General features: G+C 40.3%; 1 protein-coding gene and 1 long non-coding RNA gene across 6 annotated transcripts in view; one reads left to right on the top strand and one right to left on the bottom strand.

Annotated features, from left to right (window-relative positions):
* Positions 1-25,627, top strand: part of CDK5RAP2 (CDK5 regulatory subunit associated protein 2) — a 185,303-nt gene that overhangs the window by 58,201 nt on the left and 101,475 nt on the right. For all 5 annotated transcript variants that reach the window (XM_031654462.1, XM_031654463.1, XM_031654461.1 and 2 more), the window contains one exon: positions 2,104-2,322. In XM_031654462.1, the coding sequence (XP_031510322.1) occupies positions 2,104-2,322 (219 nt within the window). The remainder of the gene's footprint in view (positions 1-2,103; positions 2,323-25,627) is intronic.
* LOC103878117 lies at positions 16,593-17,259 on the bottom strand. The gene is made up of 3 exons (XR_004177983.1): positions 17,174-17,259; positions 16,943-17,040; positions 16,593-16,684 (listed from the first exon to the last, which is right to left on the bottom strand). It is a non-coding gene; the product is annotated as an uncharacterized LOC103878117 (long non-coding RNA).

Here is a 25,627-nt window from a genome sequence, read left to right as displayed (position 1 = left end):
ATCTCATATGAGATATATCACATGATACATATCATATGATACACCTCAAATGACATGTATTGTGATATATCTCATATATGTGATATATGATAGATCTCATATATATCTGATATATGATATATATTATGTATATATATATTTTTTTCAGACGGAATCTTGCTCTGTCACCCAGACTGGAGTGCAGTGGTGCAATCTTGGCTTACTGCAACCTCTGCCTTCTGGGTTCAAGCAATTCTCCTGTCTCAGGCTCCGGAGTAGCTGGGACTACAGGCGCATGCCACCATGCCTGGATAATTTTTGTATTTTTAGTAGAGATGGGGGTTTCACCGTATTAGTCAGCCTGGTCTCGAACTCCTGACTTCAGGTGATCCACCTGCTTCAGCCTCCCAAAGTGCTAGGATTACAGGCGTGAGCCACAGCACCCAGACTGTGTATCATGTTTAATCTTCACAAGAAGAAAATAGAGACTATTCCTCCCAAAGTGTTGGGATTACAGGCAGTGAGCCACTGTGCCTGGCCAAGGATGTGTTTCTTGATATGAGTGTATTCAGTTTGAACATTTGTTCAGCTGTACACGGATGATTTGTGTACCTTTCTGTATATATGCTATATTTAGTGGAATGCTGGTAAACCAGCTTTCAGAAAAAAAAGAAGGAAAAAATAATAATAATAAAAAAAGAAACCATTACTTCCCATTTCACAGATGTGCATATGTTTGATAAGCATATGTATTTTCTTTAACTGTGTATTAATGAAATACCACATATTCTTGACTTGTTTTGACCATGGACTTTGCTGAAATTGCAGTCTCTCAGGCTGGCCATTGAACTAGCATGCTGACCACTTTTTTTTTTCTCCAAATGAATCTGGGTTTGAGCCACTCTGATGTGGATGAACATTGGAAGTGCTTAGATTTATCTCTGCTTTTTGTCAGCCTAAATAACAGAGAGAATCTCTCGAAGAGAAAATGACACTTATTCAGGAATAGGACATGGCAGTGGGAATACATGTACCATAGCTATGTGCATGTTCAGGGAGGTTAAGGAAGACAAAGATTTTTAAAGAAAAATGACAATTACATGATTGTATTGAGATACTTATCCTTGGCTACAAAGATCAATAACAAGGATGACACCAGTCCTAGGTTGGATAGGCAGTTGCTGGGCAGATGTCCTTGCAGAAATATTTTTTTGTGTAGGATTACAGTGGCCCTTGTGCAAGGTTGTGGTTTTTACAGAGTCTTTTGTGGTAGTTTTTGTTCTGAGGCATTTATGCCTGAATAATCTGTTTTCATATAGCCGAATCTATTTGTCAAGGTTGTTTTTTTATTTTTATTTGATTTTTTATTTTTTTAAACACAAATAACTCCATTTTGATTCTGACAACTTTCACATTTTCAAATGAAGGTCTTCATTTTCTACCATTTAAAAATGACTTAAATTGTTTTTTAAACCATTATTAAAGTAACATGCTCACTTACCTTAAAACATTTGAAAACACAGAGTTGTGAAGAAAAAAAATTAACTATAGTCCCACGCAATTAAAGACAGTCACTGTGAAAATTTGTGCTTTTCTTTCTTTCTTTTTTGAGACGGAGTCTCGCTCTGTCACCCAGACTGGAGTGCAGTGGCATGATCTTGGCTCACCACAACTTCTACCTCCCGGGTTCATGCAGTTCTCTGCCTCAGCCTTCACAGGTAGCTGGGACTACAGGCACCCACCATCACGCTCGGCTGATTTTTGTATTTTTAGTAGAGACGAGGTTTCACCATGTTGGGCTTGAACTCTTTACCTCATGATCCACCTGCCCCGGCCTCCCAAAGTGCTGGGATTACAGGCGTGAACCATGGTGCCCGGCTGAAAATTTGTGCTTTTTTTCCTGGTCCTTTAAGAAAATACTTCTTTCATACAGCAGTAGACTTTTCTTCCTTAACATCCACATCATAAGAAATATTATCTTGTTGCTTTGGTTTCTGAATGTTGTCTATGTTAATCTTTTTCTTTTCTTTTTTTCCCCCTAAGGCGAAAAAGAGCCCAGGTTTCTTGGTTTGTTTCATGAGGTATGAAAATTAGCTCATCTTTCCTCTCTGCCTTCTCTTCTAGGGGTCTGAAGACTATGAGGCTGCTCTATCAGGAAAGGAAGCCCTTTTGGCTGAGCTGCGCTCACAAAACCTCACCAAGAGTGCAGAGAACCACAGACTGCGTAGAAGCATTAAGAAGATCACCCAGGAGCTGAGTGACTTGCAGCAGGAGAGGGAGAGACTGGAGAAGGACCTGGAGGAAGCCCATCGAGAGAAGAGCAGAGGAGATTGCACCATCCGTGTGAGTACCGCCTTGCCCTTCTCACACAGTGGACAGTGCTTTGTGGGGCCATGTGGCTGTGTCTGGTTGTAGGGTGGTGTTCAGTACAGAAGACTAAAGAAAATACTTTACTTATTATCTCACTACCTAGAAATGACCAGCTTCATTTGATCTATTTGGTATTTCAGTCCTTTTATTCTCTTTCTTTCTCTCTGTCTGTCTCTCTCTCTCTCTCACTCTCTCTCACTCTCTCTCTCTCTCTCTCTCTCTCTCTCTCTCACACACACACACACACACACACACACAGAGTTGTTATCAAATTGAAAATACAGTTTCGTATCGTGCTTTTTTAAGTTTAATGTTCTCTGTCTGGTTTGTTGCCATGTAATGAATGTTCTTCAAAAACAATTTTTTTGTGCCAGCATAATATTTCATCACTTGGATGTATTACAATTTATTTAACTAGTTCTTTTTTGAACGGCGTTTAGATTATTTTACTTTTTTTTTTTTTTGCCTTATGACTTCTGCAGCAAACATCCTTGTACATAAATATTTATCTGCTGATTCTTCCTTTGTTGTTTTTTTTGAGATAGGGTCTCACTCTGTTTCCTGGGCTGTTTTTGAACTCCTGGGCTCAAGTGATCCTCCCACCTCAGTTTCCTGAGTAGCTGGGATTATAGGCACATGCCACCATGCCCACCTCACCAATTATTCCTGATAGAGGTATAATAACTGGGCCAAAGAGTATGAATTTTTTAAGGACTGTTGTATAGATAAATTCAAATTGTTCTACAGAAAGATTATACCAGGTTTCTCTAGGTGATCTTTTTTATGACTGTACTCTATTTAGCATTGGGTATTAGCATTTAAAAATCCTCTCTGAATTTGGTAAGCTTATTAAATTTCAATTATGCTTAAACTTAAATATTCTGTGTCTTTTAATTTAATCCCTCCTGAGAACATAGCCTTGGTTCAATCAGGTAAGATGGGGGTCTGGGTCTGAGTGATCATTGCCATGCAAGTTAATTGAATTGTCTGCCTGAGATCCTGGGCCAGGCAGTCATTAGAGTAGAGGACTCAAAAGAGTACCAGTGGTTAGCTCTATGGTGCCTGCTGCTGATGGCACCAGGATCCAGAATTGAAATGCAAATGTTTGTATATTTTAATAAAATTTTAACAAACATTAATGGATCCATAAAGGAAATCTGGAAAAATTAGAAAATGGTAGCTATAATTCCACTACCCTAGCAAAATAACTCTGATTTTCTGTACTGCCATTCAGTCCTGGTGCACCTGGGCTCTTGGTCTAATCAGATTCTAAATACCATTCTGTCTTTGATCACTTAGTCTATCATAGGCACCATCTCATGGTGTAGGCTCCAGAACGATCATGTTGAATGCTGATGCATACTCTTTCACTGAATAGATTTCACATGATTTACTTAATAATCTCCTTTGTTGGACATTTTGGCTATTTAAATAATGCCACAATGAACGTCTTTCGACATAAGGGTATTTTCTCTTGAAATCCCTAGGATAGATCCTGAGGAGTGAGATTACTGGGTCAGATAGTGCCTATATGTATATATATGTAAATACATATTTTTTGAGACAGAGTTTCACACTGTTGCCTAGACGGGAGTGCGGTGGCATGCTCATAACTCACTGCAGCCTCAAACTCCTGGGCTCAAGGGATCCTACTGCCTCACCCTCCTGTGTAGCTGGGACTTCTGGTGAGTGCCACCATGCCCAGCTAATTTAATTTTTGTTTTTTGTGGAGACGGGGTCTGGCTGTGTTGCCCAGGCTGGTCTCAAATTCCTGGTCTCCAGTGATCTTTGCATCTTGGCCTCTGAAAGTGCTGAGATTACAGGTGTGAGACACTGCACCCGGCCAATATTTTATACTGGTTGGTTAATCATGTTGCCAAATTATTTGTCCAAAAGGCTGGCCCATTTTATGCTGCCACCAGCAATGTTAGAGTGCAGTAGTATATTGCATGTTATTAAAAGACCTGTTTCTCATATTTATTCAGTGTTATTGAACACACAATGTATCTGGTTTAGATACTGATGGAATTACAATACGTAACTCCTGAAAGTTTTCTTTTTCTAAGGGAGGTGAAAATGCTATACAAGACAAAACGCAAAACAATTTAAAATCCACAGCTAATTAATATAACCTATACTCAGTGCAAAAGATCGTGTGTGAAGCGGTAGTCAAGGAAATCTTCTAGGAGGGGCTGACACTTGAGAATGAGAGGGGTCAGATTTGAGTAGTGTGACTTTCTGTAGATGAGGTAAAGAAAAGGCTGGCCAGAGGGTCCATTTATACAGCTGCATGTTTCATAATCAATTCTTATATCCTTCACTATTAGATGACAATTTTTTTAGTTTAAAACAATTATCCCCCGTCCCCTACTGCTATTATAATGTTTGTGTGGTAAAATTTGGAAGGCCGAGGATGAGGGGATGACACACACACACACGCGCACGCACACACACACACACACACACACACACTCTCTCTCTCTCTCTCTCATAGATAATATATAATATGTAGTTTTTTATATCATAACTTAGTCTTTGTAATCATTTGAGATGGCTGTATAATATCAAGCATATATACTGCAATTTCCTTAGGCATACCTCTGTTGTTAGACATTATTTGTTGGTTTCGTAATTTACTTATTCATGTAAACTCTGGTGCTTCTAGAAGAATTTTGGGCTGCTGTGGATAAAAAGATGTATTAATGCATAACATGTATACGTCTTCATATGGAGGTATTTGGCAAGGAATGGAAGGGGACTGTGATGGCAATAGGGCAGGGATTGGGGTGAGTATACTGTGGGTAGGACTTTCTTGTGAGTGATAGAAACCTAGCTTGAACTAAGTTTGGCAGAAAGGGAACTTGATTGCCTTGTGTAACTAAACTGCTGGAAGGACAGGGGCGCTGGAAAACTGCCAAGACCAGACTCACTCTCTGAGAGCTGGCTTCTTTTTTTGCATCCATACTCCAGTTCCAAGAGGTTGGACTCATTGCCAGCCATGTTGGGATCACATCTTCCCAATTTATTGCAGAAGAAGAAGAAGGACTCCCACACTTTGCTGCCCTGGCTGGTTTCTTGTCAGGATGGCCAGATGGGTGATGTACTGAGAACCCCAATTTGGGTCACATGTTCATTGTGCCTTGGCAGAAGGGTGTGTGTGTGTGTGTGTGTGTGTGTGTGTGTGTGTGTATAACATCATTGGCAGCCTCCCCTAGAACCACATGTTTGGAAGGGGATGAGCAGGTACCCAGAGAAAGTGGTATTTTGTTTCAAGGCACTGGGCAGACCAAAAGTAGCTGTATACTCTAAATGCTTTCCTCAGGCGAGCATGCTGGTGACTCAGGCTTCCTGGCGTCTCATCGTGACTACCTTTATACATCAAGTTACATACATGTTTCCAACAAGATGATTTGGCCACGGTTTCCTTCTTTTTGTATAGATATTGCATCACAGTCGTATCTCTAGTTAACTTTTTTATAGTCTAAGAATTTGATGTGTGCATCTCACATGACTGTTTTACACCAGGTCTTGGGAGTACTGGCTTACTCAGAGCCTGAGGAAACATGGTGGGGTGGTGCCTTTGCCTTATGGCGCTAGGATAAATGCACAGGTGGAGCATAACACACTAGCCTTGCATAACTTCCCAGCTTGTTTCTGGTAACTAGGCTCCTTATTTAACTGGAGTGCCTCCCACTCACCAGCTGCTACAGGTGTTGCTTTTGGATTGAAACAGAAAAACCTAGACCTTTTGTGATGTTTCTGTCCTGGCAAAAGAAAGGAATCCATTCATATATTCAGCAACGTTGAACACTTTGTGCAAGTCCTCTACTAGACAAGGAGAAAATACCATAATAGGGACATGAACAAACTACCACAGGAGCACAGAGAAAGGAAGTGGCTTGCAGGAGCAGGGAAGGCTCCTGGGGAAAGTAACTTTTGAACTGGTTCTGAAGTTTGAGCTAGAGGTTAATAGATAGGCAAGGGAGAGGAGGGTTTTGTGTAGAAGGCAAAGGTTTAGAGGTTGGAGAGGGTATGGTGATTTTGGGGAAGAAGAGTTTGGGGCCGCAGTGAAGGGTGGTTCCTCTAGGGATGTGTCAGGAGATGAACCTGAGAGATGTTGGCTTGTGGAGAGCCTTGGATGCAGAGTCTGGGCACCTGGATTTGAGGTGTAGGCAAGGGGCCCCGGGCGGGGTAGGGGTTGGGTATGCCAGTCAGAGGACTGACAGCATCAGATTTGCAGTTTAGAAAGACTAGTCTGAGGGATGTCTAGAGGATGGATTGCTGAGGGAAAGCCAGGAAACAAGAGGAGAAAAGGCTTTTCCTTAACACATAAGTCAGGCTCTGAGAGGTCAGGGTTATGGGGGAAAAGAAAAGGAACCTGTTTCTTTGTAATGAGGATGCTCAGCTGTGGCTTGTAGGGCTTGACTTGGTGCATATTCAATGCTTCATCCACGAGGACTCTAGGATGTTCACCTTTGGGTCCCTTTCATGTTTACTCAAACTTTGCTGCATCCCACAGGTAGGATAAAGAAAACATTGATAAGAACAACATCCAAAACACAGGTCTTGTTCTCAATTCACGTTCAGCTCAACCCTCATTGTCTCTTTGGTTGCTATTCAGAGTGGTAGAAATAAAGCAGGTATGATCCTCAGGGGTAGATTGTACTTTACAGTTTATAAAGATTGCCTGTGTGCCCACGTGATGCTCCCAGCCTTGGGTTTGGGCGTAGAAAATGTTTTTCCCATTTTACAGATTAATCTGTGCCTCAGAATTTACATTGCTCAGTCATCGTTACATAGATGGTGATATGTATGTGACATGGATTCAGGTCTATGGACTCTATCTAATTTCAGGACTTTGCTAAGATACTACACTGTTGCTATGCCAAACCATCAGTAATTATGTTGAGAATACTGTGCTTTTGGCAGAAAGGAAGATTGGTATATTTTCAGCTTTTCAACAGGCCAGAATAATACATTCTCAAGAACACCCAACTTGAAGTATTCTGGCTAATTGAAGCTGTAAACATTGTAATTTGTTCCTTTTGTGTTTCAAAAATACTTGCAGAGGTTTATAGAAAGTCATAAGATTAAATGAAATTAAAAATAAAGGCTTTAGGGTCAAGGAAAAATAAGAGTGACTGGCAAAATGGAACCAGAATGAGTATTTTAATTAATTCATTTGAGACAGGGTCTTACTCTGTCACTCAGGCTGTTGTGTAGTGGCATGATCCTAGCTCACTGCAGCCTAAACCTTCAGGCTCAAGTAATCCTCCTGTCTCAGCCTCGAGGAGGTAGGACTATAGACATGCACTACCACACCTGGCTAATTTGTTAAATTTTTGTAGAGAAAGGGTTTTGCTATGTTGCCCAGACTGGTCTTGAATTCCTGGCCTCAGGCAATCCTTCTACCTCAGCCTCCCGAAGTGTTAGGATTATAGGTGTGAGCCACTGCGCCTGACCCAGAGTGAGTATATAAAAATGCACACTGTGGCTGGGCACGGTGGCTCGTGCCTGTAATCCCAGCACTTTGGGAGGCCGAGGTGGGTGGATCGCCTGAGGCGAGGAGTTCAAGACCTGCCTGGTCAACATGGTGAAACCCTATCTCTACTAAAAATAAAAAATTAGCTGGGTGTGGTGGCACCCAGCTACTTGGGTAGTCCCAGTTACTTGGGAGGCTGAGGCAGGAGAATCGCTTAAACCTGGGAGGCAGAGGTTTCAGTGGGCCAAGATCGTGCCACTGCACTCCAGTCTGGGTGACAGAGGGAGACTCTGTCTCAGGAAAAAAAAAAAAAAGTACATGTTGTGATATCCTTCACAGTGCTAAAGAGGGGGACTTATAATTCAACTGGTAGTTCCTGGCAGGGAAAGCAAAAAGAGAAAATCAGTTACAAGGTCTCCAGTGTCTGTAAGAGGAACATGTCAAGTGAAAGGACGGCTTTTGCTGGCACTGAGGCCCAAGGAAAGAATTGCCTCTGGTGGGCTTTTATAAAGAGTACTTTGAGCAGTTTATAGCGTCTTCAACAATACCCCATTCAACAAAAGCTATTCTGCATGGGGCAGATCAATGTTATCCAAGTCAGTAAGTTTGTAAGTAGGTTTTCTGGGACTATATCTAGCTGTTTCCCATTATTCTCTTTTTTTGGACAAGAACTACAAAATCAGTTGGAAATGCTGCAGCTCTGTTTTACAGATGAGCCCTGACCTAAAGCCTATATACAGGATCCAGATCAAGCAGTCCTGGTTTTTGTAGCATTCCTTGAATTTTGATGGTAAGCCAATCATTACTCTTGGATGTGATCAAACCATCCTTTGCTCATGCCAACAACATTTATTGCCAGTCTCATTGTGCCTGTTCTTTAGCATTTTGTAGGGAGGCAATTTTTTACTGAAAATTCAGCTTGGTTCAGAGGCTTATGAATTCACTGTGTCTGGTTGTGCATGAACACTGAGAAGTTGAGCCCCGAGAGTCAGTTCTCCATGTTTGTTTGTTTTAATTGCCTGTGATTACAGTGACCTAGTGCCAGTTGACTCAGCATGTGTTGTAATTTGCAGTTTTTTGTTTATTCAATACAAATTTATGGAGTACTTGTAACGATATTGTTAGGCTCTGGTGAATACAAGCTTTGGTTTTTACTTTGGGAATCTTATTTACAATGAAGAAGGTCAAAATCACAGATAGATCCCCTGTATTGTAGTATACCTCCTTGCTGCCAAAGGGGCCCATATCCCTTCAAGGAAATTCAGGAGACCTTTGCAAAAACAAACAAAAAACCTGTTGTTCCCAAGTCTATGCCCCAGCTGTGATGTTTAAAGTGGCCTACTCTTGAGGTTAGTAACAGGGATGCTGCTTGGATCCTCACATCTTTGCCTTCATTTGATACATTGTCAGAGCCAGAGACCTGGGCTCTCCTTTTAGTGTGTGTGAGTGTGCACACGTGCATGAATGTGTGTGTTTGGTGAAGGGTGAGAGAAATCTTTATTTTAGGTGCACTCTCTCTGGTTCAGGTGCTTGGTATTCTACTCAGGGTGGGTGCGGGAGAGAAGCAAGCTAAGGTTTTTTTGTTCTCCTTTATAAGCAACATATATTAGACATTGGCTTAGTTGTATTCCCCAGACTGTTTCAGAATGCTTTCATCTGTTACGAGACCTGTCATCTGCTACCCTGACAAGTGTGTGCTTCAGTACCTGGGCACTTAGCTCTGTGGGGATGCATTTGCTGGCTAAAGCCCAAAAATCTCATTAAAGTTGTACCTGTCACCCAGCTGGCTAATCCCATGTGCTTTGACAGGAGTGGGTTTAATTTCAGGGTAGTTCAGCCTGAACCTCCCAGTTCTCACATGTGCTCATTGATGGATATCTCCAAATGAGATCGTGACAGCATTTAGAACATCTTTTGGTAAATCAGAATCAAAACATGGCATTTGGAGACAGTGTCTCTATAGGCTGGTTGGTTAGGGCTAAGACCACAGACCTGAGATAGTATGTTTTTTACTAAGGGCCAAAGCTCTCCTCTTGCCCTAAATATATATATGTGTGTGTGTGTGTGTGTGTATAAATGAATTAGGTGTGAAGATTTTGAGTTGGTATCTTTATAGAATAATGTGCAGTTTAAATGACCTATGTTGGAAGAAGTACTATCTTTGCAAATTCCAGTTTCTTATGAGAGAGGCTGAAGGCAGAAACACTGGAGTCAAACTGGTTTGGAGTCCTGGCTCCATTACTTACTAGTTGTTGAACTGTGAACCAGCAAATTTGCCTCTTTGAAGCATAGTATGCCCATTTCTTATCAGAGTAATAGTGGTTAGTTGTTAGGTTTATCTGAGAGAGGGAGTGACACTTAGCATAATACTTGACACATCATAAATGAGCAATAATTGGTAGCTATTTTGATGATGATGCCTTGGCCTGGGGCACTAGAAACTTAGCAATTTCAGTGGCCATCTTTGGAACAGCGGAAAATAGTTCTCAACTTGGGTTGCAATCTCAGCTTCACTTACAAGTGCTTAACTTCTAAGCCAACAGCTTAAACTTGCCAAACTTATGTTCACTCCCCTAAAATGGGGTTGATTATATCTATTTTAGGATTAAACAAATGAATAGTAAAATGTAACGTGTGAGAAAATGCCTACCATGGTTCCTGGCACAGAGAAGTTGATGCTCAGTGTATCTGATTCCTTCTTTTCTGTCCTGTTTTCCTGCTTTTAATTGTGTGGCAGGTACTGGCTCAGGACTTTGAATGACAAATCATCACCTGCTGGAATCTACCAGATGCTGTTGATTAATAAATGTTGTCTTCCCTTTTACCAGCCAAGTCACCAAAGCTATAAATTTCTTCCTTGATCAATAGTAACCTCTCTGAAGAAAGTGCTTGTCTGTTCCTTTCCAGCTGATTGATCCCTCTAGGATGGGGAGTCGGAGCACTCTTCTATTGAGAAACTCCGGAGATTCTCAGTGGCTCGCACCTGGGGCTGCTGTTAAAGCTGCTTTAAAAGGCTGTCCCCAACAGTTTTCATATGGAATTGCCGTAATCTCCATGGGGCACAAACAGGGAGACTTTCCCTTATGTCACCTTCTCATTTTATCATTTCTGTGCCAGGCTCTGTCCTGGTCCCTAGTAGTCCAGGACTGAATCAAATCATACACAGTTTCTGAAGGAATCTAGTGAAGAAATAGCATAGACATACAAAGAGCTAATTAAAATATAGCATGATAAGTCCTAATAGTGGGATGGACTGCGCTTTGGAAGCGCAGAGAATGGAAGTGTGCTAAGAGGCTAGAAAAAAAGGGAGGGAAGGCTTCACAGAGGAAGTGGATTTGAGCTGAGACTTGAAGGATAGGTAGCTGTTTGCCTGGGGGAATGGGAGGTGGGAATGCATTCCTGGTAGCAGGAAGGCCTGTGCCAAGGTTTGGGGTCCATGAATGAGCCTGGCTCATGGGGAACAGTGAGTGGGGCTGGAGGAGGGGGCAACTGGTGAAAGCTGCATCAAGCCCTTTGCTCAGAACTTGTGCAATCATCACAGCTAGTACCATACTGTTAGGTGAGGCACATGTTTGTTAGTTCTTTATGCCAAGGACTGTGTCATGGTGGTGGCCTCCAAGTTTTTTTTCCTCCAGCATATGAATTGTTTGTTTGAATGAACTGTTATGGAGAGAAGACACAAAAGTGGAGCTGCTCAGGGTGAAGTGAGGTAGGAGGCCTGGCACCCACCTCCCTGCATCATCTGTTTCCACCACAGTCCCCAGGAGCAATGAGGCTCCACAAAATGTGACTTGAACACCACTCTCACCTACTAATTCTGGAAATTCTCCTTATATCACAGAGTACCTCTTCCTCATTAAGATTGTGGAAAAATTTCCTTTGTATATTTACAGGTAACCACTGAGCACTTTGACAAGCTTTCTTGCAGTGAAACCTGATAAGGTGGAAATTTGATGGATGAGAACCTTCTCATTCTCCATCTGGCCAGAGATAAAACAAAACTAGCAGGCTGGAGGAGGAAGTGTGAGGGCTTGGCCTTTCATTTCTAATGTGATTCTAAGATTTTAGGACATGTTATTTTTCAAACAATGCAGTTAATTTTTTTTTTTTTTTTAGTCAGCCAGTCTGCTCTAAGAGAGCCCTGCTATGCAGAGGCAGCTCTCAGCCCAGTGCTGGTCTGGAGTGCACCTGTGAATCTTAAGGGAAAATTGCCCATTAGTGTAGAAATTGAGGCCATTAGTTGACATCATCATACAGGTCTTGCTGTGGCAGCACTGACTTTAAATTAAGGCGGTAGTCTGGTATAGGATAGGATTCTTTTTTTTTTTTTTCCCCTGTGTAAACCCTTTGTTCAGAAGCAAATAAAACAGATGCACCCAGGGGGGCTTTGCAGATTCCTTAGTATGGTGGTTTTTTGTATTGAAATCAAATATAATTTTCTGTGTTCTTCCCTAAGCTACCGAGTCAATTTCTAGAGGAAGGCCCAAGAACATGTAGTTAGAGGATACTGATATCCAATCAGGTTTGGGTATTCCTAATCCTAGAGCTTTTTGGGTTTGGCTTGTAAAACCACTGGCATAGTAAAAAGAATATAGATAGACCTGGTTTCAAATCCTGCTTCCACTACTTTTTACCTATGTTACTTTGGTTAAGTTGCTTGAAGTCTCTGAACTTCAGTTTTCTGATTGGTAAAATAGGTATAATTAAAATACAGACATCCCTCAGGAGATATTAGAGATTGGAATAAAGCGAGTCATATGAATTTTTTGGTTTTCCAGTGAATATAAAAGTTACGTTAATACTATACTGTGGCCTATTATGTGTGCAACAGCATTATGTCTAAAATAACAACATACATACCTGAATTAAAAATACTTTACTGCCAAAAATACTAATGATCGTCAGAACCTTTAGCTAGTTGTAATCGTTGTTGGTGGAAGGTCTTGCCTCAATGTTAATGGCTGCTGACTGATCAGGGTGGTGGTTGCTGCAAGAATGAAGTTTGCCACCTTGATTAAGTCTTCCTTTCACAAAATATTTCTCTATGGCATGTGATGCTGTTTGTAGCATTTTACCCACAATAGAACTTCTTTCAAAACTGGAGTCAGTCCTCTCAAACCCTGCTACTGCTTTATCAACCAAGTTTACATAATATTCTAAGTCTTTTGTTGTCATTTCAACAATGTTCACGGCATCTTGAGATGGAGAAGATTCCATCTCAACAAACTACTTTCTTTGCCCATTCATAAGAAGTAATTCCATATTTGTTCAAACTTTATCATGAGATTGCATTGCAGTCTCATCATGAGATTCAATTCAGTCACATCTTCAGACTCCACTTCTAGTTCTCTTGCTATTTTCACCTTATTAGCAGTGAAGTGAAGTCTTGAATCCCTCTAAGTCATCCATGAGGGTTGGAATCAGATTCTTCCAAACTCCTGTAATGTTGGTATTTTGACCCTTTTTATGAATCACAAATGTTCTTAAGGGTATTTGGAATAATGAATCCTTTCCAGAAGCTTTTCAGTTTACTTTGCCCAGATCCATCAGAGGAATCACTCTTTACAGATGTATTTCTTAAAGACTTGAAAAGTTAAAATTACTCCTTGATCTGTGGGTTGCAGAATGCATGTTGTGTTAGCAGGCGTGAAAACAACATTCATCTTCTTGTATATCTCCATCAGAGCTCTTGGATGACCAGGTAATATTTTAAAAGCAGTAATATTTTAAAAGGAATCTTTGTTTCTGAACAGTAGGTCTCAACAGTGGGCTTGAAATATTCAGTAAACCTTGCTTTAAACAGATGTATTGTCATTTAGGCTTTGTTGCTCCATTGTAGAGCACAGATAGAGTAGATGTAGCATAATTTTTAAGGAGTTCTGGAATCATAAGTGAGCACTGGCTTCCAGTTAAAGTTACCAGCTGCATTAGCCCCTTCCTTATTAGCCCCTCATAAGGAAGTCACCCTGTCCTTTGAAGTTTTGAAGCCAGACATTGACTGCTCCACTCTAGCTATGAAACTCCTAGATGGCATCTCCTTCCAATGTAAGGCTGTTTCATCTGCATTGAAAACCTGTTGTTTAGTGTAGCTACCTCCATCAGTTATCTTAGATCTCTTGGATACCTTACTGCAGCTTCTACATCAGCACTTGTAACTTTACCTTGCACTTTTATGTTACTTAGATGACTTATTTCCTTAAACCTCAGGAACCAATCTCTGCTAGCTTCAATTTTTCTTTTTTCTTTTTGCAGCTTCTTCACCTCTCTCAGCCCTGATAGAATTGAATAGAGTTAAGGCTTTGCTCTGGATTAGACTTTGGCTTAAGGGAATGTTGTGACTGGTTTGATCTGTTCATACCACAACTTTCTCCACATCAGCAAGGCTGTTTAGCTTTCTTACCATTCATATGTTCACTGGAGTGGCACTTTTAATTTCCTTCAGTAACTTTTTCTTTGCATTCACAATTTGGCTAACTGGTGCAAGAGGCCTAGCTTTTGGCTGTATTGACTTTTGACATGCCTTTCTCACTAAGCTTAATCATTTCTAGCTTTTGATTTAAAGTGAGAGACACGTGACTCTTCCTTTCACTTGAACACTTAGAGGCCACCATGGGGTTATTCACTGGTCTAATTTCAATTTTCTTGTATCTTAGGGCATGGAGAGGCCTGAGGAGAGGGAGGGAGACAGAGAAATGGCCAGTTGGTGGAGCACTCAGAACACACTTTTATCCGTTAAGTTTGCTGTCTTATATGGGTGTGATTTGAGGCACTGCTAAACAATTGGAATAGGAATATCAAAGATTACTGATCACCATAACAGATACTAATAGTGAAAAAGTTTGAAATATTGCAAGAATTACCAAAAGGCGACACAGAGACATGAAATGAACACATGCTGTTGGAAAAATGATGCTGACACACTTGGTTGATACAGGGTTGCTGCAGACCTTCAGTTTGTAAAATACAGAATCTCTGTGAAGTGCAGTAGAGCAGAGCACAATGAAATGAGCTATGCCTGTACCCTGCTTCATAGGGTTGTGAGAGTTGAATGAGGTGATAGATAAAGTGCCCAGCACTCTCCTAAATGTCACAGAGTTTGTAGAAGAAAATGTCAGGTGGTATTTTATGATGATTGTTGACGGCCTGAGTAATCAAATTGGGCTTTGTGGAAGAGGTGGCACTTGAATTGGGCCTTGAAGGATAGTGTGCTTTCTCTAGGTGGAACTGGAGAGAATTCATACTTTTTCCAGGGGGAGGGGACTGGTAGATACAGGCAGAGAGCCTGAAAGTATGTTAATTAAATGGTTGGGTGAAGGGGACTGGTTGCAGATAAAGCTGAAATGTAAGCTGAAGCCCCCTAGTAGGAGCCTTGAGTAGACTCCTTGTAGAGTAGCTTCATTCTGCAGTTAACTTGGAGTCACTGAAGGATGCCAAGCAGAGACGTAACGATCAGAGGTCTACATGTGGTTTGGTGGCGTGAACCGAGAAGCAGCGAGACCAGTTAGGAAGCTGTTGCAGTTGACTAGCTGGGAGCTGAGTTCTGAAGAAGGCGGAGGCAGTAGGATGTGGGGTGGGGAGCTGTCTGGCGGAAGGAATACTTTTCTGAGTACTGCAGCGTCTACCCTTCTTCCTTTCTAATTAAGGAAGGAGGAGTTACTAATCTGAGTGATGCGAGTTCAGGATATTTTGGGGGCCATCCTTGTTAATGGGTGAGTTATAAGAACCTAAGTTCCAGATTCTTTTGCCTTCCTGCTCTGACCTAGCCAGGCCTAGCCTTTGCTGGACAGGCCGACTCCCTCATTTCCTCATCAGTCATCTTTGTGCACTTCTACTTCTACTTGAGTAAGAGGACTTGGGTAGCTCCCTAAGCTGCATACACCCTCCCTTTTCCCAAACAGTAACAACAACAACTACCCATAACCCTTAATTTTATCAGAAAGCACTTATCTGGATATGAGATTGTTGCAGAATTGTACTTTGATTCCCATTCTGCTATTGTTGTGTATAACTCCTTTGAGAACTCTGGGGATAACAGGAGTGATTGACAGGGCAGGATTTGGACACTCTTGGCCGTGAAAAGCACCAAATCCTCGCTTTTCATCTCCTAGGTGTTCTATGTTGAGGGTGTGCCGCACCTTGAGACCTGGGTTAACTGTTGGATGACAAGGTGCCTGTGAGAGGCAGGGGCAAGATCTGAACCTTGTGGTGAGGTGGGGGTGGTGGTGGTGATGCCATGACCATGTGAGGAAACTGGGTAGTGAGGATCAGCCTGTGGGTTGTATGTGGGGACAGAGGGAGGTGAGACGGCTTCATTTGCTCTGTACTAGCTTCTATACTGGGCACCCATTGAGCATTCTCTCGTCCAGCCCTCCAAGGACCCTGGGAGTTTGCATTATTACCTTCATTTACCGGAAAGGAAACACTCAGAAAGATTTAAGTTATCCATGTCTGGTCACACTGCTAGTTAGCAGTAGAGGCAGGATTCAAAACTAGGGCTGTCTGTTTTCACAGTCCAGGAATATCGAAGGAGGTTTGGAAAAACCACCCAAGATGATCAATTTTCAGTTCTGATTGTTGTTCTCAGGCAAGACATGCCATCTCCATGCCTCCCCAGAACATTTATTAGAACCCCACTGGTGGCAAGTGCATGAGCCTGTCAGCCGTCTTTGTGTTGCCATGGCAGCCACTGTTCTTCAGGGCCACCTCCGCACACAAACCTGCCACCCCACCATGGTCATTTTACTTTAAACCTTCTTTGACTGCTCTTCACATGAGGTTCAAGGTGCTTGGTTCTGCCCCATTCATTAGTAGGAGGGCCTCAATCTCAGGCTAGAGAGTCCATCAATCCAAGTCCTTAAGAAATGATAAATTAATTTCAGGTATTGGAATTATTGGCTAGTGGAAGCCTATGTCACAGAGTGGTTTTATGTTTTCTTGAGCATTAACAATAGCACATATGGGTGGAAAAAGCACAGAATTTGGGGTCACACTGACTGGGGTTTGAACTTCAGCACTAGAACTTACTAGAGCTTTTGTAAAGCTTTGTGAAAATCTCTCAACCTCTGTGGGCCTTAGTTCTCTTTCTGTAAAAACAGGATTAATAATACTTACCATGTAGGCGGTCATTAGGGTTGGAGATATTTTATGTAAAAATGCCTTGGCCTGTGCGTGGTTCATAGCTGGTTCTCAGTAAATGGTGGTTTCCATAACTAATGAGTAAAATAAGAGAAGCGGTCTATACTCTTCGGTATCCTAACTTTCCCCAGGATCCTGATGATGCTGTGGGCCCTCTACCTGCCCCCCCACCCCAAATGTACACACACACAAATTTGCATAGGATACCTGGCCCAGTCAATGGTCCTTAGGTTAAGAACTCCTAATCTTGGGGAATGACAGAACTACATGTCCTTTGTGGAATTCTGTAACAGGTCATTTTCATGTTGTCAACTCTGTTAGGGGATTTGTGGGAGAAATGTGGCACATTAGTATCCCTTATCACTTAAGCCATGTAAGACGTTCTTAACCTAGGTAGCTGAATTAAAAATTAAAAGGAAATTAAAAGGAGAATGGAATAAATGGTTGCTGAATACATATACATGCACTGGAACTTGAACCAGACATCAAAATATGGGTCTGATAGTTGTTTGTATAGAGGAGGAAACTGAATCTCGGAAATGAGGTAAGTGGACCTGTAATTACTGTGCACAGGAAAAGTGCACACTCTTTACTCAGCATGATACATGAACATTTTTAGAATTAACGGGTATGCACGATCTTTCTAGGATGACATACACATTTATTGTGAATTTAAAGGTGTACCTAAATGTCTGGCTTAATACAGGTTTTATAGGTATTCTTCACAGCATTTTTCAGGGGAAGATTTCTAAAAGTGAGTGTTAGATGTACATTAAGTGAATTGGGATCATTGCGTTAGTGAGTCATGCAAAAGAGATCTAAACCATGGTGTGGAGGCAAACTGAGAAGATTCGGAATGAGAGAGACCTGGAATAAGGCAGGTGTTGTCCCTTGGTGACGGTGATCTTCGGCAAATGACCTGTCTCAGCCTGTTTCCTCATTCATAAAATGGGAGTAGTCCCATCCATCTCATTGCTTGATTCATTCAGTCATCCAACAGATGCTTATTGAGTGCTTTCTTGGTTATCTATTGCTGCATAACAAATTACCCCAAAATGTGGTATCTTAAAACAACAATCATTTCGTTATACCTCATGAGTTTGTGAGCCAAGGACTTGGGCAGGGCATAGCTGGGTTTTCTGCTACAGGTGGCCCAGGTTACTCATGGTCTTCAGCTGGTGGATGGGGTGGGCTGGAGGGTTCATGATTTTTTCACTCACATGTCTGGTACCTTGTCGGGGATGGCTGGAAAGAACAGAAACTGACACAGTATCACTTCTGCCATATTTTCATGGTCACAGCAGGTGCTACGCTGCCCAGATTCAATAGGGGGGACATAGAGTCCACACCTCTTAATGGAAGGAAAGTCAAATAATTTATGGCTATGTTTAAACTGCCACAGTGTCTGCCATGTGCCAGGTACCATTCTAGGTGCTGGAGATATAGCAGCCAACAAAATACACAAAACTCTCTGCCGGAATTTGCATTCTGGTGGGAAAACTGTAAGCAAAATACACATATAAATTAAATACTATATTAGGAGGTACCATGGGGTACAATGGTGCAGGGAAGGAATATGGAGAACAGGGTGGATAGTCAGGGAAGACTGGTCTGAGAAGATGATGGTTGAGCACTCACTTGAAGAAAGTAAGGGAGCAACCTGGTGAACTTTCCAGATAGAGAGAGCAGCAGGCTTAAGGGCTCTGACCTGGTGTGTAAGAGGAACGGCAAGACAGCCAGGGTTGCTGGAGAAGAACTGGTTGGGGAGAGCCACAGGAGAAGAGGCCAGCTGGTGGGGGCCTTGTGGGTCATCCTATGTTGTGAAGAGTAAATACGTCATTATGAAAGCGTCTGGCTCCTTGCCTGGAACAATGGTAGGCTGTTGACACACAGTAGCTTCTATTATTGATAGAACTCAGATGTGGGAGCTCCCAGGTGTAGGAACTTTCAGGTATGGGAGTTCCCAGCACCCGCCTTACTCCACTCAGTACCTACTCTTTAGCCACAGTTGCTCTTCTGGCACTGGTGGTATTGACTGTTTCTGAGCAGTCACTGGCCAGCAAAACACAATCAGGAAGGCAAAAACATGATGATAATCAGCCTCATAATCAGCCTTTTCTCTAATAGCGTTAGTATGGTAGCTAGACCTTGCCTTGGTAGATTTTGTAATGTAGGGTGAAAATGAGCTTGTGTGTGTATGTTTGTGTATGTACACCTTGGGTGATTCTTGAGAGATCAGCTTTTCATTATGACTCTCCTTGAAACTATTTTCATTCATGGCCCACAAGGACAATTTGTACAAGGAGAAATTCAAACAATAGTCAAATATATAGAAGCATGATTGGCAATCAAAGAATGCAAATTCAAAGACTTGTGAAGAACCTTTTTATACCAATTAAATTAGCAAACATTTAAGAAAATATCAGTGCTGGTGAGGATGTGGTAAAACAAAAAACTCCCACTTGGTGATTGCATTTTTGCCACTGTTTTTTTGGAAGGAAGTTTGTCACTTTATAGAAAGAATCCTGAAAACATGCTTATCCTTTGGCCTAGTAATTCTACTTTTGGGGATTTAGCCTAAGAAAACAAATCAGAAGTTAGAAAAAAAACTTGTTTTATGCTCACAGCTATTCTTTGTTGTATTTTCTGTACTAGCAAACAGTTGGTGACAGTGGGAAAGTAGTTAAGTGACCTAAGAGACATGCATTAAAATTGGTAAGCATAAAGATCATGTGGTATAATCATGTGGTATGATCATGTGGTATCTTTTGCTTTAGGCACAGCCTCACCACCTGTCCCGCCTTCCTTTAGACTAAAAGGATGAGCAGAGCCAAGTTGGAAGCTCCATATTATAGCAGCTCTCTAGACCTTTCTCATCTCTGTACTTTAAATGAAACAAAACAAAAAACTTTTCTTGACTTTATACTCTTAAACTTTTCTTGTTATTTAATTGTTCTTTTATGTCATCATTATTTAATTGCTCTATGCTCTTTGTAAGCCATAGTATAATGGAGTAAAGTGAAATAGGGTAAAGTCCATACCAAACTTAAAACTGTATAAAAATTAGGGCTGCAGATGGACAAGAACTGAAAGGAGCCACCTACTGTTTGAAAATGGTTTAATATATTGCCATGACTGTATTTTGGGGGAGTGTTTTTATTCTTTAGCTTTAGAATTCTGTTAATGTTGCTTTAGTATCATTTGTATAATAATATTTAAAAAAAACCCTTTCTTTCCTTCTCCAAATTGAATTTCTATTTACTGACATTTATAATTCATGATAAGTTCTTAGTCTGGCTGTTTGGAGTAAAGGTTTAAGGCAATCTCATCATCATCCTTTTGCCCAAGAAAAAAGTTAACAATTTTTAAAGCATTTTAAAAAATGTTACTTTACCAATTATGAATGTAGTGTCTGCTTAGTGTGAAATATTTTAAAATTGAGAAAAGAATAACACAATTTAAAAAAATCGTCTATAATCGTGTGTTCTGATACTTCTTGCAGGTTTCTAATAAGTACCTTAAAAAAAAAAAAAGACCCTGCTCATTATGGAAAATTGAGAATACCCACAAAAGGAGAGAGAATAGTACATTGAATCCCTATGTGTTTGTCTCCCAGCATTAGCCATCGTAAACAGAGCTAATCTTGTGTCATCTCTGCCCTCCCCCTCATTCCCTCCTTTTCAACACTGAATTATTTTAAGCAATTCCCAGACATACTATTTTATCAGTATTTCAGTATGCTTTAAAAAGTACCATTTTCACATTCAAAAGGGTAGTAATCTCTTAAAATTACCAAATAACCAATAAATGTTTAGATTTCCCTGATTGTCTCATTAAAAGCAATTGTTTGAAATAGTTTGTTTAAATCATGATCCAAGGATGGGTATGGTGGCTCATGCCTGTAATCCCAGCACTTTGGGAGACTGAGATGGGAGGATTGCTTGAGCCTAGGAATTTGAGATAAACTTGGACAACATAGTTAAGACCTTGTCTCTAAAAAAAGATAAATTGTGATCCAAACAAGGTGTATACATTGCATTTTATTTATTTATTTATTTATTTATTTATTTAAGAGATGGGGTCTTGCGATGCATGTTGCCCAGGCTGGTATCAAATTCCTGGGCTCAAGTGATCCTCCTGCCTTGGGCTTCCAAAGTGTTGGTATTACAGGCGTGAGTCACCACACCCGTCGATATGTTTTTTTTTTAAAACCTTTTTATTTTGAAATAATTTTAAACATACAGGAAAGGGGCAAAAATAATATAGAGACTTCCTATATATCCCCTAGTGTTAACATTTTGCGTAACTGTGGCATACTTATCAGTATCAGGAAATTAACATTGATGCAACACTATGAAGTAATCTACAGACTCTATTTGAATTCTGCCAGTTTTCCCATGAGTGAGCCTTTTCTGGTTCAGGATCTCATGAAGGATCCACATTGAATTGTCATGTCTGCTTAGACTTGGCTAATATGGAACAGTTGCTCAGATTTTGTCTTTTATGACCTTGACTGGTTTGAAGAGGACTGGTCAGTTATTTTGTGAAATGTTGTTAAATTTGGGCCTGCCTGGTGTTTCTCTCATGTTAGGGTGTTTCTCTCATGTTAGGGTGTTTCTCTCATGTCAGACCCAACAGCAGGTTGTGGGGGCAACGAAGTCCGTCGCAATCAAAGGAATGAGAAAAGACAGTTTGAAAGAGAAAGTGGGACCAGGGGGCCATCGCTAAGTATGGAGGCTGTGAAGGCCTGGAGCTCTGGAAGCCCAGACTATTTATTGGTGATCAAACAAAGAAACAGGTGGTGAGAATATGGGAAAGGGCAAGTACATGATCTACAGCTGTGATGGTTTAGCATTTCCTTTGAGGCATATGGAACATGTTCTGCTACTTGAGATAATGGAGAGCAGGTTCTTTTAACTTGATACAATCAATCCTGGGAGAGCAAGGAGCAAGGAGCCAGCAAGTCTAGACACATTCCAGAGCCACAAGGGGTTTTAGTCCCTGATTCCTGGATTCTGTCCAAGCCAAGAGGGGTTTTATGCCCTGGACTTAGATTATGGTGCATCAGGGTAGCCTTCCACCCTTCAGCACAGAGTTTGGTGTTCCAAAGGCCATAAGGAGTTTTAGACCCTGGACCCCGGGCATGTTCCAAGACTCTTTACATTATGTCAGATATCAAGCCCTGCTTCAGCTTCTCCCAATACTCAGCTTTTCTCCCAACACTCTCATGATTAGATTGAGGTTGTGTGTTTTTGGCAAGAATAGCATGGAAGTGACGTGCTCTTCTTGGTGTATCTTATTTGTAGGTGCGTAATGTCAGTCTGTCATTATTGCTGAGGTTAGTGCTAGTCACTTGGTTAAAGTGGAATCTTCTGGGTTTCTTCACTATAAAGTCACTATTTTATTACCTTTATAATTAATTTTGTGGGGAGGTCTTTTGAGACTATATGAATATCCTGTTTCTCTTCATACTTTGAAGAATTCTAGCATTCATTGATGATTCTTACCTGCAACAACTATTACTGTGGTGTTTACCTAGTTGTTATTTTCTTTTTCTATCTTTTCTTCTACTCTTATTAGTTGTAAGTCTACTATGAGGAAGAGCTGTCCTCTTCCTCCTTCTGCATTTGTTTATTATTTAGTTATTTGTTTCTATCAGTATGGACTTGCAGATGTTGTTTACGCTATAAGTTATAAGCCATTACTATCATTATTTATTTTATTGTTCAAAGTGACCCATATTTGGCCATTGGGAGCTCCTTTAAATTGATTCCTGTGCCTTTTCAACATAACTCCTTGTTTTTTGAGCAATTCCTTGCTTTCTAGGAGCACAAGATCTCCTGGGCTCATCTTGTATTATATTTTCCCTGCTCCAGGCCTGGAAGCAAGTATTTTCCCAAGAAACACTGGTTTCTTTTATTGGAAAATGGTATTTAGAAACCAAGATGTGAATGATGGGTATCCTCATTACTACTGGAGTGTTACTGCCTCTAGGATTTGTCAGTGTACAGAGCTGAAATATGTGTATGACACATGCATACAAACATCTATATATCTTTCCAGTTCTGTGTGTATGTGTGTGTGATCATGAATTCAGACTGATTCTACAGAGTTCATTCTTCCCTTTCTTTCCTTTTCTTTTTTTTTTTTTTAAACTGAGTCTTGCTGTACTGCTCAGGCTGGAGTGTGGTGGCGCCATCTTGGCTCGCTGCAACCTCTGCCTCTTGGGCTCAAGCGATTCTCCTGCCTCAGCCTCCCGAGTAGCTGGGATTGGCATGTGCCACCACGCCCTGGTCATTTTTGTATTTTTTGTAGAGACAGGGTTGCCACCACGCCCTGCTCATTTTTGTATTTTTTGTAGAGACAAGGTTTCGCCATGTTGGCCAAGCTGGTCTCAAACTCCTGACCTCAGGTGATCTGCCTGCCTCAGTCTCCCAAAGTGCTGAGATTACAGGCCAACTTTTTAACTTATTGTTTAATAAGTAAGCAGGTTTTCCCTCTTTTTTTTTTTTTTTTTTTTTACCCCATGTAATTTATTTGTTGAATATGTTGGGTCATTTGTTCTTTAGAGTTTTTCACATTATGGATTTTGCTGACTGTTTCTGTAATGTCATTTGACTTATTTCTCTGTTGACTCTATTTCTAGTAAAGTGGTAGTTTAGATAAGATGCATGGTCAAATTCAGGTTAAATTTTTTGCCAAGATTACATCATAAATGGTTATTTGTACTTTCAGATATTTGATAGTCCCTCTTTTTGTGATGTTACTAGCTATTGATCATTTGCAAATAGTGATAATTTGATTTCATTATTCCTTCTTTTATAGCTGAATACGTCTATAAAGAGAAACTTGGTTTTTCATCACCTATTTAGTTACCCTGAGGTGCAGCTCATACAGGAAAGTCAAACCAAGTTCCCTAGAATCCTCCGATGGTGACTGTATTATTAGCTTTCTATTGCTGCTTCAACAAATTACCACAAACTTGGTGGCTTAACAATACAAATCTATTATCTTGCAATTCTAGAAGTCAGAAGTCTGAAATGGATCCCACTGGACTAAAATCAAGGTGTTGGCAGGGCTGCATTCCTCCTGAAGGCTCTAGAGGAGAGTCAGTTCCTTGCTGTTTCCAGCTCCTAGAGCCTACCTGATTTCTAGGTCTGAGTCCCCTTTCCATCCTCAGAACCAGCAATATATTTGCATATATGCAGGTTATACTGATTGTGCTGTTCTAGGGACTGTACTTTAGAACCACTGCTTTAAAGAACCCTGTTCTTTTTTTATAGGAAAAGGCATTTAGAGACTCTAGTCTGGATACCAAGGAGGACACCGATTCTAACCTTTTTTAGGGAAAGAAAGGAAACAACAGAAAATAGAAGTTCATATTGATATTTCAAATTCACATTTAGAGTGACAAGTTTTAACTTCTTTTATGTTTGTATTTCTTTTCTACTTAAGGTTTTGGGTTTTATGACAATAATTGTTTAATAAATATATATGTTATATATACTCACACAGTTTCAGAATAGCATTACCAATATCATTACTTATAACATGATTACTAAAAACAGTTTAAGATTTTTTTACAACCTCTTTTGTACTTAGAGAAATATCCCACTAGGGATGTACAAATTATTCTGCTTCAAAGTTATTGAAATAATTTCTGTCTGTTGGGTTAACCAGTTAACTGGTTACAAAGTTAGATTCTTTTGTTTGCTTGCTATTTTTTCAGTTTTAGGGGATTTTTATTTTATTTTTAAGATAATTGTGTAAACATTTAAATGATTGCAATGACACATCTGTAAAATGAGTTCTAGTCTCTATCTTTGTCTCTTCTACCTTATTCTCTCTTATACCTTATAGGCAGTGATTTAATTTGTTTTATGGTTAAATAAATGGCAGTATGCTATCCATACTTATTTATCTTGGGTCTCTGCTGCTGCCATACACATTTAACAAAATATTCCGAAGATTACTTTAGGGCAGTATATTTATATATATAGAGAGAGTCCTCATTCCTTTTCCTTTATAGCTTAGGAGTGCTCCACTGTGAGAATGTACCATAGTTTATTCCTCTATTGATGGACATTTGGATTGTTTACAGCCTTTTGCTATTATGAATAGTGCTTCAGTATTATAAATAGTATACATATTTAAAGGTAGTCACAATCATTCTGTATACAGTTTTTTTCCTTTTTCTATAACATGGGAATAACATGAACTTTTTAAATGTTATTATAAATTCTTTGTAAGTGGTAGTAAGACAGTGTTTTTCCTGATTGTGAAGATAATACAGGATTATATAGAAATTGTGGAAACTTAGAAAAATAAGTAAGTAAAAATCAATGGAAAACTACCCACAGTTCCTCTACTTAGATATACTGTTGTTGTTTTGATGTGTTACCTCATAGCCTTATGACATTTATATTAACATTTAGAAAATAATGAGCATCTTATTATCTGTACAGTTGAATACTCTGGTTTGTTTTGACTCATAATTGTGGGTGTGTGTTTTTTAAATACCATACTCTATAATTATTTCTCTGTTGTTGACTATCTAGTTTCTTTCTGGTTTTCCAGCATTTTAAATAATATTGTGATAAATTATCTGTTCATAAACCTTTTGCCAAATTTCAGATTATACTTATAGTGGTTTTTGTAAGA

This window comes from Papio anubis, chromosome 13 (genome assembly GCF_008728515.1).
Source record: "Papio anubis isolate 15944 chromosome 13, Panubis1.0, whole genome shotgun sequence".
In the NCBI taxonomy this organism is placed as follows: domain Eukaryota; kingdom Metazoa; phylum Chordata; class Mammalia; order Primates; family Cercopithecidae; genus Papio; species Papio anubis.
The sequence above is the reverse complement of the archived record's forward strand: the minus strand, read 5'-3'. Positions and strand labels throughout refer to the sequence as shown.